This window comes from Centroberyx affinis, unplaced genomic scaffold (genome assembly GCF_046629955.1).
Source record: "Centroberyx affinis isolate AG114_WGS23_722 - 3 ecotype Tasmania unplaced genomic scaffold, CSIRO-AGI_Caff_v1 ptg001276l_1, whole genome shotgun sequence".
Taxonomy (NCBI): Eukaryota; Metazoa; Chordata; class Actinopteri; order Beryciformes; family Berycidae; genus Centroberyx; species Centroberyx affinis.
This window is the reverse complement of record NW_027279785.1, coordinates 70001-87255: the sequence shown is the minus strand read 5'-3', so window position 1 is coordinate 87255 and position 17255 is coordinate 70001. Positions and strand designations below refer to the sequence as shown.

At 55.3% G+C, this 17255-nt stretch overlaps 1 protein-coding gene across 1 annotated transcript; it reads right to left on the bottom strand.

The window, feature by feature from the left end:
• Positions 1-1077: 1077 nt before the first annotated feature.
• LOC139648961 (uncharacterized) lies at positions 1078-11163 on the bottom strand (the record flags this gene model as incomplete). Its single annotated transcript, XM_071525237.1, has 13 exons — positions 10962-11163; positions 9922-10032; positions 9721-9839; positions 9088-9198; positions 6226-6273; positions 5668-5712; positions 5095-5217; positions 4462-4512; positions 3943-3990; positions 2725-2772; positions 2215-2415; positions 1633-1677; positions 1078-1125 (listed from the first exon to the last, which is right to left on the bottom strand). Coding segments are annotated over exons 1-13 (1200 nt in total), but the record flags the coding sequence as incomplete, so codon positions are not given.
• Between the last annotated feature and the right edge of the window lie 6092 nt (positions 11164-17255).

Here is a 17255-nt window from a genome sequence, read left to right as displayed (position 1 = left end):
AGCGCTGACGTTGAGGTGGAAGCATAGAGCGTTGTGGTGGGAGCAGCTGGTGTGGTGTGAGGTGCAGGGGTGGTGGAAGCAGGTGTCGTCGTTGCGGTTGTGGTGATCTCATGTCGTGGTGGGAGCCGCAGTCGTGGTGGTTGTTGGAGCCGCGGTCGTCGTCGTGGTTGGAGCCGCAGTCGTCGTGGTGGGAGCCGCAGTCGTCGTGGTTGTTGGAGCCGCGGTCGTCGTGGTTGTTGGAGCCGCGGTCGTCGTGGTGGGAGCCGCGGTCGTCGTGGTTGTTGGAGCCGCGGTCGTCGTCGTGGTTGGAGCCGCAGTCGTCGTGGTGGGAGCCGCAGTCGTCGTGGTGGGAGCCGCGGTCGTCGTGGTTGTTGGAGCCGCGGTCGTCGTGGTGGGAGCCGCGGTCGTCGTGGTTGTTGGAGCCGCGGTCGTCGTGGTTGTTGGAGCCGCGGTCGTCGTGGTTGTTGGAGCCGCGGTCGTCGTGGTGGGAGCCGCGGTCGTCGTGGTTGTCGGAGCCGCAGTCGTGGTGGTTGTTGGAGCCGCGGTCGTGGTGGTGGGAGCCGCAGTCGTCGTGGTGGGAGCCGCGGTCGTGGTGGTTGTCGGAGCCGCGGTCGTCGTGGTGGGAGCCGCAGTCGTCGTGGTGGGAGCCGCAGTCGTGGTGGTTGTCGGAGCCGTGGTCGTGGTGGGAGCCGCGGTCGTCGTGGTTGTTGGAGCCGCGGTCGTCGTGGTTGTCGGAGCCGTGGTCGTGGTGGGAGCCGCGGTCGTCGTGGTTGTTGGAGCCGCGGTCGTCGTGGTGGGAGCCGCAGTCGTCGTGGTGGGAGCCGTCGTCGTGGTTGTTGGAGCCGCGGTCGTCGTGGTTGTCGGAGCCGCGGTCGTCGTGGTTGTCGGAGCCGCGGTCGTCGTGGTTGTCGGAGCCGCGGTCGTCGTGGTGGGAGCCGCGGTCGTCGTGGTTGTTGGAGCCGCGGTCGTCGTAGTTGTTGGAGCCGCGGTCGTCGTGGTTGTCGGAGCCGCGGTCGTCGTGGTGGGAGCCGCAGTCGTCGTGGTGGGAGCCGCAGTCGTCGTGGTGGGAGCCGCAGTCGTGGTGGTTGTTGGAGCCGCGGTCGTCGTGGTTGTCGGAGCCGTGGTCGTGGTGGGAGCCGCGGTCGTCGTGGTTGTTGGAGCCGCGGTCGTCGTGGTTGTCGGAGCCGTGGTCGTGGTGGGAGCCGCGGTCGTCGTGGTTGTTGGAGCCGCGGTCGTCGTGGTTGTTGGAGCCGCGGTCGTCGTGGTGGGAGCCGCGGTCGTCGTGGTTGTCGGAGCCGCGGTCGTCGTGGTTGTCGGAGCCGCGGTTGTCGGAGCCGCGGTCGTCGTGGTTGTCGGAGCCGTGGTTGTTGGAGCCGCGGTCGTCGTGGTTGTCGGAGCCGCGGTCGTCGTGGTTGTCGGAGCCACGGTCGTCGTGGTTGTCGGAGCCACGGTCGTGGTGGGAGCCGCGGTCGTCGTGGTTGTCGGAGCCGCAGTCGTCGTCGTGGTTGGAGCCGCAGTTGTCGTGGTGGGAGCCGCGGTCGTGGTGGTTGTCGGAGCCGTGGTCGTGGTGGGAGCCGCGGTCGTGGTGGTTGTTGGAGCCGCGGTCGTCGTGGTTGTTGGAGCCGCGGTCGTGGTGGGAGCCGCGGTCGTCGTGGTTGTTGGAGCCGCGGTCGTGGTGGTTGTCGGAGCCGTGGTCGTGGTGGGAGCCGCGGTCGTCGTGGTTGTTGGAGCAGCGGTCGTCGTGGTTGTTGGAGCCGCGGTCGTCGTGGTTGTTGGAGCCGCGGTCGTCGTGGTTGTTGGAGCCGCGGTCGTCGTGGTTGTTGGAGCCGCGGTCGTCGTGGTTGTTGGAGCCGCGGTCGTCGTGGTTGTTGGAGCCGCCGTCGTCGTGGTTGTTGGAGCCGCCGTCGTCGTGGTTGTTGGAGCCGCCGTCGTCGTGGTTGTTGGAGCCGCCGTCGTCGTGGTGGGAGCCGCCGTCGTCGTGGTGGGAGCCGCCGTCGTCGTGGTGGGAGCCGCAGTCGTCGTGGTTGTTGGAGCCGCAGTCGTCGTGGTTGTTGGAGCCGCAGTCGTCGTGGTGGGAGCCGCAGTCGTCGTCGTGGTGGGAGCCGCAGTCGTCGTGGTGGGAGCCGCAGTCGTCGTGGTTGTCGGAGCCGTGGTCGTGGTGGGAGCCGCAGTCGTCGTGGTGGGAGCCGCGGTGGTGGTGGTTGTCGGAGCCGTGGTCGTGGTGGGAGCCGCGGTCGTCGTGGTTGTTGGAGCCGCGGTCGTCGTGGTTGTCGGAGCCGCGGTCGTCGGAGCCGCGGTCGTCGTGGTTGTCGGAGCCGCGGTCGTCGTGGTGGGAGCCGCGGTGGTGGTGGTTGTCGGAGCCGTGGTCGTGGTGGGAGCCGCGGTCGTCGTGGTTGTTGGAGCCGCGGTCGTCGTGGTTGTCGGAGCCGCGGTCGTCGTGGTTGTCGGAGCCGCGGTCGTCGTGGTTGTCGGAGCCGTGGTTGTTGGAGCCGTGGTCGTGGTGGGAGCCGCGGTCGTCGTGGTTGTCGGAGCCGCGGTCGTCGTGGTTGTCGGAGCCGCGGTCGTCGTGGTTGTCGGAGCCGCGGTCGTCGTGGTTGTCGGAGCCGCGGTCGTGGTGGTTGTCGGAGCCGTGGTCGTGGTGGGAGCCGCGGTCGTCGTGGTTGTCGGAGCCGCGGTCGTCGTGGTTGTCGGAGCCGCGGTCGTCGTGGTTGTTGGAGCCGCGGTCGTCGTGGTTGGAGCCGCGGTCGTCGTGGTTGTTGGAGCCGCGGTCGTCGTGGTGGGAGCCGCAGTCGTCGTGGTGGGAGCCGCAGTCGTGGTGGGAGCCGCGGTCGTCGTGGTGGGAGCCGCAGTCGTCGTCGTGGTGGGAGCCGCAGTCGTGGTGGGAGCCGCGGTCGTCGTGGTGGGAGCCGCAGTCGTCGTCGTGGTGGGAGCCGCAGTCGTCGCCGTGGTCGGAGCCGCAGTCGTCGTGGTCGGAGCCGCGGTCGTCGTGGTTGGAGCCGCGGTCGTCGTGGTTGTTGGAGCCGCGGTCGTCGTGGTTGTTGGAGCCGCAGTCGTCGTGGTGGGAGCCGCAGTCGTGGTGGGAGCCGCAGTCGTGGTGGGAGCCGCAGTCGTCGTCGTGGTGGGAGCCGCAGTCGTCGTCGTGGTGGGAGCCGCAGTCGTCGTCGTGGTGGGAGCCGCAGTCGTCGTGGTTGTCGGAGCCGTGGTCGCGGTGGGAGCCGCAGTCGTCGTGGTGGGAGCCGCGGTGGTGGTGGTTGTCGGAGCCGTGGTCGTGGTGGGAGCCGCGGTCGTCGTGGTTGTTGGAGCCGCGGTCGTCGTGGTTGTTGGAGCCGCGGTCGTCGTGGTGGGAGCCGCAGTCGTCGTGGTTGTCGGAGCCGTGGTCGTGGTGGGAGCCGTGGTCGTCGTGGTTGTTGGAGCCGCGGTCGTGGTGGGAGCCGCGGTCGTCGTGGTTGGAGCCGCGGTCGTCGTGGTTGTTGGAGCCGCGGTCGTCGTGGTTGTTGTCGGAGCCGCGGTCGTCGTGGTTGTCGGAGCCGCGGTCGTCGTGGTTGTCGGAGCCGCGGTCGTCGTGGTTGTCGGAGCCGCGGTCGTCGTGGTTGTTGGAGCCGCGGTCGTCGTGGTTGTTGGAGCCGCGGTCGTGGTGGGAGCCGCGGTCGTCGTGGTTGTTGGAGCCGCGGTCGTCGTGGTTGTTGGAGCCGCGGTCGTCGTGGTTGTCGGAGCCGTGGTCGTGGTGGGAGCCGCGGTCGTCGTGGTTGTTGGAGCCGCGGTCGTCGTGGTGGGAGCCGCGGTCGTCGTGGTTGTTGGAGCCGCAGTCGTCGTGGTGGGAGCCGCGGTCGTCGTGGTTGTTGGAGCCGCGGTCGTCGTGGTTGTTGGAGCCGCGGTCGTCGTGGTTGTTGGAGCCGCGGTCGTGGTGGGAGCCGCGGTCGTCGTGGTTGTTGGAGCCGCGGTCGTCGTGGTTGTTGGAGCCGCGGTCGTCGTGGTTGTCGGAGCCGTGGTCGTGGTGGGAGCCGCGGTCGTCGTGGTTGTTGGAGCCGCGGTTGTCGTGGTGGGAGCCGCGGTCGTCGTGGTTGTTGGAGCCGCAGTCGTCGTGGTTGTCGGAGCCGCGGTCGTCGTGGTTGTCGGAGCCGCGGTCGTCGTGGTTGTCGGAGCCGTGGTTGTTGGAGCCGTGGTCGTGGTGGGAGCCGCGGTCGTCGTGGTTGTCGGAGCCGCGGTCGTCGTGGTTGTCGGAGCCGTGGTCGTGGTGGGAGCCGCGGTCGTCGTGGTTGTCGGAGCCGCGGTCGTCGTGGTTGTCGGAGCCGCGGTCGTCGTGGTTGTCGGAGCCGTGGTCGTGGTGGGAGCCGCGGTCGTCGTGGTTGTCGGAGCCGCGGTCGTCGTGGTTGTCGGAGCCGCGGTCGTCGTGGTTGTCGGAGCCGCGGTCGTCGTGGTTGTCGGAGCCGCGGTCGTCGTGGTTGTCGGAGCCGCGGTCGTCGTGGTTGTCGGAGCCGCAGTCGTCGTGGTGGTTGTTGGAGCCGCGGTCGTCGTGGTGGGAGCCGCGGTCGTCGTGGTTGTTGGAGCCGCGGTCGTCGTGGTTGGAGCCGCGGTCGTCGTGGTTGTTGGAGCCGCGGTCGGCGTGGTTGTTGGAGCCGCGGTCGTCGTGGTTGTCGGAGCCGCGGTCGTCGTGGTTGTCGGAGCCGCAGTCGTCGTGGTCGGAGCCGCGGTCGTCGTGGTGGGAGCCGCCGTGGTCGTGGTGGGAGCCGCGGTCGTCGTGGTTGTCGGAGCCGCGGTCGTCGTGGTTGTTGGAGCCGTGGTCGTCGTGGTTGTTGGAGCCGTGGTCGTGGTGGGAGCCGCGGTCGTCGTGGTTGTTGGAGCCGCGGTCGTCGTGGTTGTTGGAGCCGCGGTCGTCGTGGTGGGAGCCGCGGTCGTCGTGGTTGTTGGAGCCGCAGTCGTCGTGGTTGTCGGAGCCGCGGTCGTCGTGGTTGTCGGAGCCGCGGTCGTCGTGGTTGTCGGAGCCGCGGTCGTCGTGGTTGTCGGAGCCGCGGTCGTCGTGGTTGTCGTGGTTGTCGGAGCCGCGGTCGTCGTGGTTGTCGGAGCCGTGGTTGTTGGAGCCGTGGTCGTGGTGGGAGCCGCGGTCGTCGTGGTTGTCGGAGCCGCGGTCGTCGTGGTTGTCGGAGCCGTGGTCGTGGTGGGAGCCGCGGTCGTCGTGGTTGTCGGAGCCGCGGTCGTCGTGGTTGTCGGAGCCGTGGTCGTGGTGGGAGCCGCGGTCGTCGTGGTGGGAGCCGCGGTGGTGGTGGTTGTCGGAGCCGTGGTCGTGGTGGGAGCCGCGGTCGTCGTGGTTGTTGGAGCCGCGGTCGTCGTGGTTGGAGCCGCGGTCGTCGTGGTTGTTGGAGCCGCGGTCGGCGTGGTTGTTGGAGCCGCGGTCGTCGTGGTTGTTGGAGCCGCGGTCGTCGTGGTTGTTGGAGCCGCGGTCGTCGTGGTTGTTGGAGCCGCGGTCGTCGTGGTTGTTGGAGCCGCGGTCGTGGTGGGAGCCGCGGTCGTCGTGGTTGTCGGAGCCGCGGTCGTCGTGGTTGTCGGAGCCGCGGTCGTGGTGGGAGCCGCGGTCGTCGTGGTTGTCGGAGCCGCAGTCGTCGTGGTTGTCGGAGCCGCAGTCGTCGTGGTGGGAGCCGCGGTCGTGGTGGTTGTTGGAGCCGCGGTCGTCGTGGTGGGAGCCGCAGTCGTCGTGGTTGTTGGAGCCGCGGTCGTCGTGGTTGGAGCCGCGGTCGTCGTGGTTGTTGGAGCCGCGGTCGTCGTGGTTGTTGGAGCCGCGGTCGTCGTGGTTGTTGGAGCCGCGGTCGTCGTGGTTGTTGGAGCCGCGGTCGTCGTGGTTGTCGGAGCCGCGGTCGTCGTGGTTGTCGGAGCCGCGGTCGTCGTGGTTGTCGGAGCCGCGGTCGTCGTGGTTGTCGGAGCCGCAGTCGTCGTGGTGGGAGCCGCGGTCGTCGTGGTTGTTGGAGCCGCGGTCGTCGTGGTGGTGGGAGCCGCCGTCGTGGTGGTGGGAGCCGTCGTCGTCGGAGCCGCGGTCGTCGTGGTTGTCGGAGCCGCAGTCGTCGTGGTCGGAGCCGCAGTCGTCGTGGTCGGAGCCGCAGTCGTCGTGGTTGGAGCCGCGGTCGTCGTGGTTGTCGGAGCCGCGGTCGTCGTGGTGGGAGCCGCAGTCGTCGTGGTTGGAGCCGCGGTCGTCGTGGTTGGAGCCGCGGTCGTCGTGGTTGTCGGAGCCGCGGTCGTCGTGGTGGGAGCCGCAGTCGTCGTGGTTGTCGGAGCCGCAGTCGTCGTGGTCGGAGCCGCGGTCGTCGTGGTTGGAGCCGCGGTCGTCGTGGTTGTCGGAGCCGCGGTCGTCGTGGTGGGAGCCGCAGTCGTCGTGGTGGGAGCCGCAGTCGTGGTGGGAGCCGCGGTCGTCGTGGTTGGAGCCGCGGTCGTCGTGGTGGGAGCCGCAGTCGTCGTGGTGGGAGCCGCAGTCGTTGTGGTGGGAGCCGCAGTCGTCGTCGTGGTGGGAGCCGCAGTCGTCGTGGTGGGAGCCGCAGTCGTCGTGGTTGTCGGAGCCGTGGTCGTGGTGGGAGCCGCGGTCGTCGTGGTTGTTGGAGCCGCGGTCGTCGTGGTTGTTGGAGCCGTGGTCGTGGTGGGAGCCGCGGTGGTGGTGGTTGTCGGAGCCGTGGTCGTGGTGGGAGCCGCGGTCGTCGTGGTTGTTGGAGCCGCGGTCGTCGTGGTTGTTGGAGCCGCGGTCGTCGTGGTGGGAGCCGCAGTCGTCGTGGTTGTCGGAGCCGTGGTCGTGGTGGGAGCCGTGGTCGTCGTGGTTGTTGGAGCCGCGGTCGTGGTGGGAGCCGCGGTCGTCGTGGTGGGAGCCGCAGTCGTGGTGGTTGTCGGAGCCGTGGTCGTGGTGGGAGCCGCGGTCGTCGTGGTTGTTGGAGCCGCGGTCGTCGTGGTTGTCGGAGCCGCGGTCGTCGTGGTTGTCGGAGCCGCGGTCGTCGTGGTGGGAGCCGCAGTCGTCGTGGTGGGAGCCGCAGTCGTCGTGGTGGGAGCCGCAGTCGTCGTGGTGGGAGCCGCAGTCGTCGTGGTTGTCGGAGCCGTGGTCGTGGTGGGAGCCGCGGTCGTCGGAGCCGCGGTCGTGGTGGTTGTTGGAGCCGCGGTCGTCGTGGTGGGAGCCGCAGTCGTCGTGGTGGGAGCCGCGGTCGTGGTGGTTGTCGGAGCCGTGGTCGTGGTGGGAGCCGCGGTCGTCGTGGTGGTCGGAGCCGCAGTCGTCGTGGTGGGAGCCGCGGTCGTGGTGGTTGTCGGAGCCGTGGTCGTGGTGGGAGCCGCGGTCGTCGTGGTGGTCGGAGCCGCGGTCGTCGTGGTGGTCGGAGCCGCAGTCGTCGTGGTGGGAGCCGCAGTCGTCGTGGTGGGAGCCGCAGTCGTCGTGGTGGGAGCCGCAGTCGTCGTGGTGGAACCTGCCGTCGTGGTGGTGGAACCTGCCGTCGTGGTGGTGGTGGGAGCTGAAGTTGTTGGAGCTGTGGTGGTTGGAGCTGCGGTGGTGGTGGTTGGAGCTGCGGTGGTGGTGGTGGTTGGAGCTGCAGTGGTGGTGGTGGTTGGAGCTGCAGTGGTGGTGGTGGTTGGAGCTGCAGTGGTGGTGGTTGGAGCTGCAGTGGTGGTGGTGGTTGGAGCTGCAGTGGTGGTTGGAGCTGCAGTGGTGGTTGGAGCTGCAGTGGTGGTGGTGGTTGGAGCTGCAGTGGTGGTTGGAGCTGCAGTGGTGGTTGGAGCTGCAGTGGTGGTGGTGGTTGGAGCTGCAGTGGTGGTGGTGGGAGCTGCAGTGGTGGTGGTGGGAGCTGCAGTGGTGGTGGTGGGAGCTGTGGTGGTGGGAGCTGCTGACGTAGTCGCGGCGGTGCCAGTATATGGGCCTATGGGAATTTCTTCAAATCCCCACATGTTAAAGACTCCTGTGGCAGCTGTAGTCAGCTGTGTTGTGGCAGTGCTCGAGGCAGTTGAAGGAGTGGTTGTCATTTGTGTAGTTTGAGCTGGATTATAAGGTTCTAGAGGAACCTCATCGAAGCCCCACATCTCCCATATCGGATCCTCTAGAGCTCTGGCAACACGATGCGGCCTGGTGTTTCCCAATGAGTTAAGGGGACAACCAACCACTGTAGTGCACAGCTCTCCAGCAGAGTTGAGATAAACCAACTGAAAGTCTGAATCCTGTGAACATTCAAGTTGTCACATTCACACTGAACAAGTTTACAAGTTAGAATATACAAGCCATGACACGTTTTACCCCTCCTTACCATGTCCAGTGCCGTTGATATCTCTACAAATACAGCGCCAGGGGTTGTCCAGTGTCTCACTGAGTATCCCTTGTCAGCATTCACCCAGGGCTCAGCCCCTGAAAGTACATTACCCATTTAAATATGGTTTACAGATGGATTTTAAGCACATCATGTTCACATCATTGTCATCTACTTGTTTCTCAAAAAGCACTCCGCAATTTGACCATTCACACTTTAAAATGCATTGTAGACTGGCTTGTTGTTGGATGTCTTAAAAAATGGCTGCCACTCTTCTTCTACACTTTTCCTGTGCAGCAAGCTCCCAACAGGGCCAACGTTTTACAGCTCACAAGCCACACAAAGGTGAGATTTTGTACTTTACTGCAAATACTTTCTAACAATATGATTTACTGTGTGACAAAAGGGTTCAAGGACCCCAGAAAGCTTGTCAGATAAAATTTGGAGTTTGGAAACATTTCCTAAATTAAGTCAATTAAGTCTTTTTTATTAAATGTAACACCCACGCAGTGTAGTGCCAGTCCCAATGGAACTAGGGAACTTTAACTCTGTCACAGAGCAAAGCGTTAGCATGGACAAAATCAGTGCAGTCCTTTAATATCAAAAACCCCCTTCATTGTAAACCTTTGAAATCCTAAATACTTCCAGTTTAGACAACCCCAAGTTGCTTAGTGTCTCCAGCAAAGCAAACTGGATATTTCAAGTGGTTACAAAAAAATAAAGCGAAAAAGCTGCTCTTACCAAGCACTTTCACTTTCCTCAGTCTTCTTCCAAGAGGCAGTTTCACAGTGACCTTTCTTGTTCCGCAAGAAACCAGCGGTAGCGTTGCTCGCACCGCCGAGGCTGATGACATCACAGGACTTTCACAAGTGGCGGCGCTCGTCACGTTCTTCTGCAGGAGACGGTCAAAATACTGCAGCTCCACCGAGCGAAACTGGGTTCCATCCTGAATCTGGGGCGAGAAACAAGTGTCTGTTTCCCATAGGTGATTTCATACAACGGAGGTTTAAAGTTCAAGAGTAAAACGATTTAGTGTTAACTTCAAGGCCTCAAGGTGTTGCAATTCATTTGTGTTGTTAGTCTAAGTGGAATCTGTTGATTTTAAAATTAAAGTCACAATGAAATGAAAAAGGTGGAAGAATATATGTTTTTCCCTTGTTAGCCCATCTTCTATGTCATAAAGTCTAGGTGACTTTAAGTCAGCTATTCAACAATAAATGCCAACAAAAAAGCACATTTTATTTTTCTAATTAAAATCCCATTTTTTTTTCTTCATGGACAAAGATGTTTTTTTTATGTCACTTCATGTCTTACCAGTTGGCAACAAACTCCAACCAATGATACCATCACACATCTTGATTGAACTTCTTTAATACTTTTGCATATAAATGAGGAAATCTGAATTCCTATGATATGGGACCTGTATCCCATTCGCATTTCACCTGACTGTAAAAAGAAAGAAATGTACCCATAGTGCCAGGTGGCAGCCGGTATAGGGAAGTCTCAGCAGCAACCAAGGCCCGTAAGTACGCATGCAGCTGTAACACCGGTCAGGCAGCGACTGCAACCACTTCAGCTGAACCCCATCTGTGAAGAGATTTCAAGAAATGTTGGCCTTCAACAACACGGGTTATTCAGTTTTTCAAGCAGGTGGACGAATCAAACTCACCTTTCAGATACAGGTCTGAATGTCGGAGCAGTGAAACCCGGACAGAGAGCGCTTCGTTACCGCAGAGATACTGAGGCTGGTTCAAGTCAGACAGCTCCCCGCTCCCAGAAACTGGAAAACAGTTTGTCATGACGGTGTTAAAAAACTCAATGAAAAAATGTTAGCCAATTGCAGCCATCTAATATGCCCACTTGAAAATTTATACCCAAAAACCGAAATTTTTTATTGTCTTATAGCCATTTACAGCAAACCTGAGTTTTACTTCCCAGAACACACTAAATCTTCAGTGGCAACTTCATCATGTACCAGCAGGCGACCGATAAAACCACTGGAATTTAACCCCCTACTCCCAACTGATATCCCACTGGTTCACATTTTTTTCACTCGTTAATGTCACCTTAACATCCTGCTGTAACAGAAATGCATCAAAGGAAGCAAGATGCGTCCAAAACGCAGTTTCATTGGAACTTTAAAAACTTTTGATAGTCAAGAAATAGATCACGTGATTTTGCTTCTTTTAGCTTAATTTTGCAATGAGCTCCCCACCAAAATGCAAGCAAAGTAATTTCCAAAATATCTAGGGATAGATAGTCACATTTGAAAATGGACATGTGAATTCAAAGCACATGTGCTTTTTGGACACATGTTGGTTTTCCTTTGTGAACACGTGAAACCAGTTTTATGGGAAACTGGTGTTCCAATCATTTGGCCTGTGAAGGCTATATGGAAGGCGAAAACGTGAAAATACAGAAAAAAAATATATTTCACCTATGAATTCAGATCCCATCTTTCACATCATCTTAAGTAAAAACTGGCATGTGACGTCAGAACAATGAAAAAAAGTGTTCACAAGTGAAAACCCAACGTGCTTTGAATTCATTTTTTTTGCTTATTTAAGTGTCTGAATTCAATCAGTCTGCATAGATTCTATTCATTGTGATTTTTTCTTGTCGAAGAGTTGGACTGCATTGGGAACTGGACACTTTAGAAAGAGGAAAACTACTTTAACAAACTAATCGTGACGTGAAATTCGTACTCACCTGGCTGCAGGTACTTCCAAACCGGCACCGGGAAGCTCCGGCCGGTCGCGGCCCCCCAAGGCGCTTTAAATGCCGGATCATAACCGTCATAAACTCGCTCCTGGTCGGCCAAACGTCCGTCGGAGTCCATTTGGCTCTGTCCCATGCTGAGCCGGGCTAGTGTTAAACCGATACAAACCCAGGCCATCAGTGCAGGTGCCATGATCGCGCTCCGCTTCGTCCTCCCACCGGACAAGACCGAAGAGCGCTAGTGCGGGTGCCTCTCCGCCGGATGCTTAAATCTACTTTTGGATAATTAGATTCCGGAAGTTACCCCGGTCTCATTTTCACGTGGACGCGCATCATTAATCCGTAGAAGATGGCATGATGGCTATAGTTTTACAGTTTTTTTTTTTTTTTTTACAATTGTTTACACACTAAAACTGGAACTTGGGACACAATCACTAAAACCTGAACCTCATGAATCAAATCCCTAAACCTACAAGCACATTCTCTGCTTTTTTTTTGTCAGAGAGTCCAGACCAACCTGAGCTTCACTGCTGCTTCCATCATCCAGACATTCAGAACCAGGACTACAGTGTAAAGAACAGCAGCGTGGTGTAGAGCAGTGGTTCTCAACGTGGGGTCCGGGGACCACCAGCGGTCCTTGAGGGGGTTCTAGGAGGTCCCCAGCAAATTGATGAATTGTTAAACTTCACCATCATTTCATTTACAAGAAGTGAACACAACTAGAGAATGTAGAAGAATGACTGTTTTGATCATAGTTTCACTGTTATCTCCAGTGTTATATCTCTATGGTGTTATATCTCTATGGTGTTATATCTCTATGGTGTTATATCTCTATGGTGTTATATCTCTATGGTTATCTCTGCCTACAGTACAGATAGTCATGGAATTCTGGACAAAATCATATCTAACAATAAAAATATTCTCAGATTTGTGTCTGAGAGATAAAATCTCAACAAATGGGGGTCCTTGGCCTTAATTTGTACTAAATTAGGGTCCTTGATATGAAAAAGGTTGAGAATCACTGGTGTAGAGACCTGTCACTCCTGTTAGTCCTACACATCAGTAGACCTCAGTGATGGTTGGCCTATGTTACAGTAATGTGTCATTTCATATTGAAAAATAGAATTATTCTTGTACCATAACCAATCACTTCATGTTTTTAGATCTTCTGCAGAACTGAGAGACGGCCAGTCTGTGTGAACAGCTGGTGATGCAGATGAGCTGCTGCCCGACCCTCATTTTTTATCCTTTTTTTTTTTTTTTTTTTATTTTTTTACAGAAAACCTTTTTTTCTGTTTTTCTCCTACTGCATTGTGTTTTGTATGTAAAGCACTTCACATATCCAACACAATAAAGTATTTGGGTGTAACAATATTTGTGTACAGTAAAACTTCAATTAATAGCCCGGGCTTTTATTTGCTTCAAACACTGAACTCAACCAGTCTATATATGGGACAGGCTCTGTATGGGACAGGCTCTGTATGGGACAGGCTCTATATGGGACAGGCTCTGTATGGGACAGGCTCTGGGACAGGCTCTATATGGGACAGGCTCTGTATGGGACAGGCTCTGGGACAGGCTCTATATGGGACAGGCTCTGTATGGGACAGGCTCTGTATGGGACAGGCTCTGGGACAGGCTCTATATGGGACAGGCTCTATATGGGACAGGCTCTATATGGGACAGGCTCTGTATGGGACAGGCTCTGTATGGGACAGGCTCTGTATGGGACAGGCTCTGTATGGGACAGGCTCTATATGGGACAGGCTCTGTATGGGACAGGCTATGTATGGGACAGGCTCTATATGGGACAGGCTCTGTATGGGACAAGCTCTGTATGGGACAGGCTCTGTATGGGAGACAGGCTCTATATGGGACAGGCTCTGTATGGGACAGGCTCTGTATGGGACAAGCTCTGGGACAGGCTCTATATGGGACAGGCTCTGTATGGGACAGGCTCTATATGGGACAGGCTCTGTATGGGACAGGCTCTGGGACAGGCTCTATATGGGACAGGCTCTGTATGGGACAGGCTCTGGGACAGGCTCTATATGGGACAGGCTCTGTATGGGACAGGCTCTGTATGGGACAGGCTATGTATGGGACAGGCTCTATATGGGACAGGCTCTGTATGGGACAAGCTCTGTATGGGACAGGCTCTGTATGGGAGACAGGCTCTATATGGGACAGGCTCTGTATGGGACAAGCTCTGGGACAGGCTCTATATGGGACAGGCTCTGTATGGGACAAGCTCTGGGACAGGCTCTATATGGGACAGGCTCTGTATGGGACAAGTTCTGTATGGGACAGGCTCTGTATGGGACAGACTTTATATGGGACAGGCTCTGTATGGGACAGGCTCTGTATGGGACAGGCTCTGTATGGGACAGGCTCTATATGGGACAGGCTCTGTATGGGAGACAGGCTCTGTATGGGACAGGCTCTATATGTGGGACAGGCTCTGTATGGGACAGGCTCTGTATGGGAGACAGGCTCTATATGGGACAGGCTCTATATGGGACAGGCTCTATATGGGACAGGCTCTGTATGGGACAGGCTCTGTATGGGAGACAGGCTCTATATGGGACAGGCTCTATATGGGACAGGCTCTGTATGGGACAGGCTCTATATGGGACAGGCTCTGTATGGGAGACAGGCTCTATATGGGACAGGCTCTGTATGGGAGACAGGCTCTATATGGGACAGGCTCTGTATGGGAGACAGGCTCTATATGGGACAGGCTCTATATGGGACAGGCTCTGTATGGGAGACAGGCTCTATATGGGACAGGCTCTATATGGGACAGGCTCTATATGGGACAGGCTCTGTATGGGACAGGCTCTGTATGGGAGACAGGCTCTATATGGGACAGGCTCTGTATGGGACAGGCTCTGTATGGGACAGGCTCTATATGGGACAGGCCTTTAATTCCTTTCGCACAAAACGATGGGAAATACTATCAAATTGTTTATTTAAACCAGTATGAATATTACTTGTATAAAAATTAGGCTATCGAATAACATATCAATTATGAATCATTCATTTGATCTTGCTCCGAGAGAGAGAGAGAGAGAGAGAGAGAGAGAGAGGGAGAGAGAGAGAGGCCCATATCAAAATACCAGTAGCCTACCTTAGAAAGGATGAAAGCCTCTCTGGCCCTTTCACTGTCTTCCTCGGACAGACGTTGAAGTTCAACTTTATTTTTTCTCCTCTCTCTCTCTCTCTCTCTCTCTCTCTCTCCCTCTCTCTCTCTCTCTCTCTCTCTCTCTCTCTCTCTCTCTCGGGATCAACAGTGAAATGTCTTGCTGCTGCTTCTCCTGAGTTTTGTTCAGCAAATTTGAAACTCACAGCTTGAATTTCAGGTCGTACTTTTTTCTCTGTGCCGCCATGGCGATCAGCAAATGTGACTGATGTTTGAGTGCGAGTAAAAAAATAAAAAATAAATAAACTGCTTCGCGGCGTCAATGGCAACCGGCTTCTAAGTGAGACCGGCCTTTATTTGTCAAAACGTGCAGCCACACCCGGCCAGTGAGAGGGACTCGGCGTTTAATCGGGACTCTGGTTTTAGTAATTGAAGTTTTACGGTATATATACTTTACTGTAACAGTGAGAGAGGTGCAGAGCAAGAGTTTTGAGAAAATTAGCCCTAGTTTCAGAAAATGTGTGTAAGCGATTGTGGGAAAATTGTTTTAGCCCCGTATTTTAATACCGTGTTTATCGAGTCTTTGCAGCACTTAGACTTCAAGCTTTCTGAAATCCTTGAACCTTTTTCTAGTAAAACATGTAAAACTGTGTGAAAATATTTGCAATAAAATCTCCCCTTTGTGTGGCTTCTCCCAGTTGATTTCATGTCTTATGTTATGTGTCTTACATTATGTCTTAAAATGACTTTCTATCATCATTTTGGTAATTCTTTATGTATTCACCTATTTAATAATAAAGGGCACAAAAAAGATTTTCCTGTCCTCGTATATCAAAATCCCATTTACATTCAGGCTACTTCCTGGAAAACAGCGTATCTTTGCTGGTGACCTCATGCTGTACCAGTAGGCATGAATCCAAAATCCGATGCCAGACCAGAATCAGTCAGCTGGTGGAGTGGGCGGAGTCAAAGGTCTGGAAAAGAGAACTACAACTCTCCCTGAACATGAGTCAGAGTCAACAGGCCGGTCCTTGTGAATCCTGTCAGGACATTCAAACACAACCCACCAGAGATGCTCAGATCCTCTCAGCTGGTTTCCACTCCTCTGGTTTCAGCAGAACCATCGGCCTACTTCCGGGCCGGCAGGGCCTAAACCAGTTTTGTGGTAATAACTTTAGGTGAGCAGGTAGTGGAGTTCAGATTCAGATTCAATTTACTCTAGACTACACATCGTGGTATGGAGTACTGTAAGGGAAAATAAACTTCACCCTTTGTGGGTAAAAATGAATGAGCAAAGGTTCAAGTTTCTGTGGATTCTTTATTCAGACAGGCATGGTTCAGTTCAGTGCAGACAAGTGTTACGGCCCGGTCCAGGGGAAAGAGAGTGCAACATAAGGACTAGAAACGGAGAGCCGGTAGAAGTACAAAAGTGAGCAATTTATTGCTACACACAATGTTTGTAATGTACAGACAGCGAAGCTAGACTGGACGTTATTTCCTACAGTCTATGAAGCTTGCTTCATGGTGAACCAAAGGCCAAAACAACAAACAAAACCAAGCTACCTTCGCGACCAGAGATCTATCTAAACCCTGAGCGACCAAAAAGAACAAACAAAAGACATCTACTAAACCTAGCTCCCTAACCTAAACAAAAACAGGAGAAAACAGTGGTTAAAAGAAAATGGCGGTTCACCCCTACTGCTTCAGGCTACTCTATGTACAAGGCCTGGGCTATTTACACAGTATATAAAGCATGCATTAGTATTGCTGGGTTAACAGTAAACAAGTAGCCTAGTACAAGTTGTTGAAACACAGGTAATCTAAACTCGACCTAACATATCTAAACTCGTTCTACAGACAGAGTTCACAAAGTCAAGGCTTAACAAAAGTTTGGGAGAACGAGGAAGGACGATGCTCCGCTGCCAACATCGACCCCCAACGTCTCCTCGAAAACACGGCAGCTAAATAGGCCGGCATCTGGATCGGCCAATCCGCAGCGGCCACGTCACTGGAGGGACCAATCCACTGGAGGGACCGATCTACAGGAGGGACCAATCTATGGGAGGAACCAATCTACAGGAGGAACCGATCCACTGGAGGGACCAATCTACGGGAGGAACCGATCCACTGGAGGGACCAATCTACGGGAGGAACTGATCCACCTGGACACCCGGCACCTGTCACAGAGCACACAGATCCTCTAGCAAGTGAGAGAGTTCTCACTCTCCACCACAAGCAGAGTTAAACAGTACACACAAGATAGAAAAAACAATATAAATACGGCTAGGGCCGTAACACAAGCAACAGAGAAGTGACAGAGAAAGGAGTGGAGAGGATTCACTGATATAGATTAGAGTAAACAACAACATAAATCTTCAGCTTTCAGGTTTCTTGACTTAAAGCCAAAAACCTCACTTACTACGGGACACATGGTATGAATAGCATCAACTACTGTCCACCTAGAAGATCACTCAAAACCACACATAACCATATATAGTGGACATGCACACGTACATGCACTGATTACATCATTATGGTATGTAAAGAAAAAAAGACACTCTACTCTGAGAACAAAGAACAAAAGGACAGAGTGTGTTATTCATATAAAAAAAAAAAAACAGTATTAATTTTATTTCTTACAGAACAAACATGAAACAAAACAGCAGTACAATGGTAAACAACCAGAACAGATCTTTAGCACAAGTTAAGTCATTTAAAGAGAGGCAGAGCATTACTCAAAAATGCACCCAGTTTACACTTGTCATTACATAAATTACAAAAAAACCCTCTTATTCCTTTCCAGACCTTTGTATCTTCCTGTTATTTTGGGAATTCTGCTATTAGAAACTCGAAAATTACAAATAACCTGGCCATACCTCATATGGTTTTCATATGGGAGACTGTTTCTACTAGAACATGAAACTAATGTCACTAACTAATGTTGTCCACTTTGGCAAGGCAAGGCAAGGCAAACTTTATTTATATAACACATTTCATACACAAGGCAAATACAATGTGCTTCACATAAAACATGACATTAAAAACGAAAAGAAAGAAAGATGTTGAGCAGTCACTCTCACACTGGTGACTCCTCTGGACAGCCAGTAGAACTGAGAGTGACTCCCTCAATTTTTCCTCTCAAA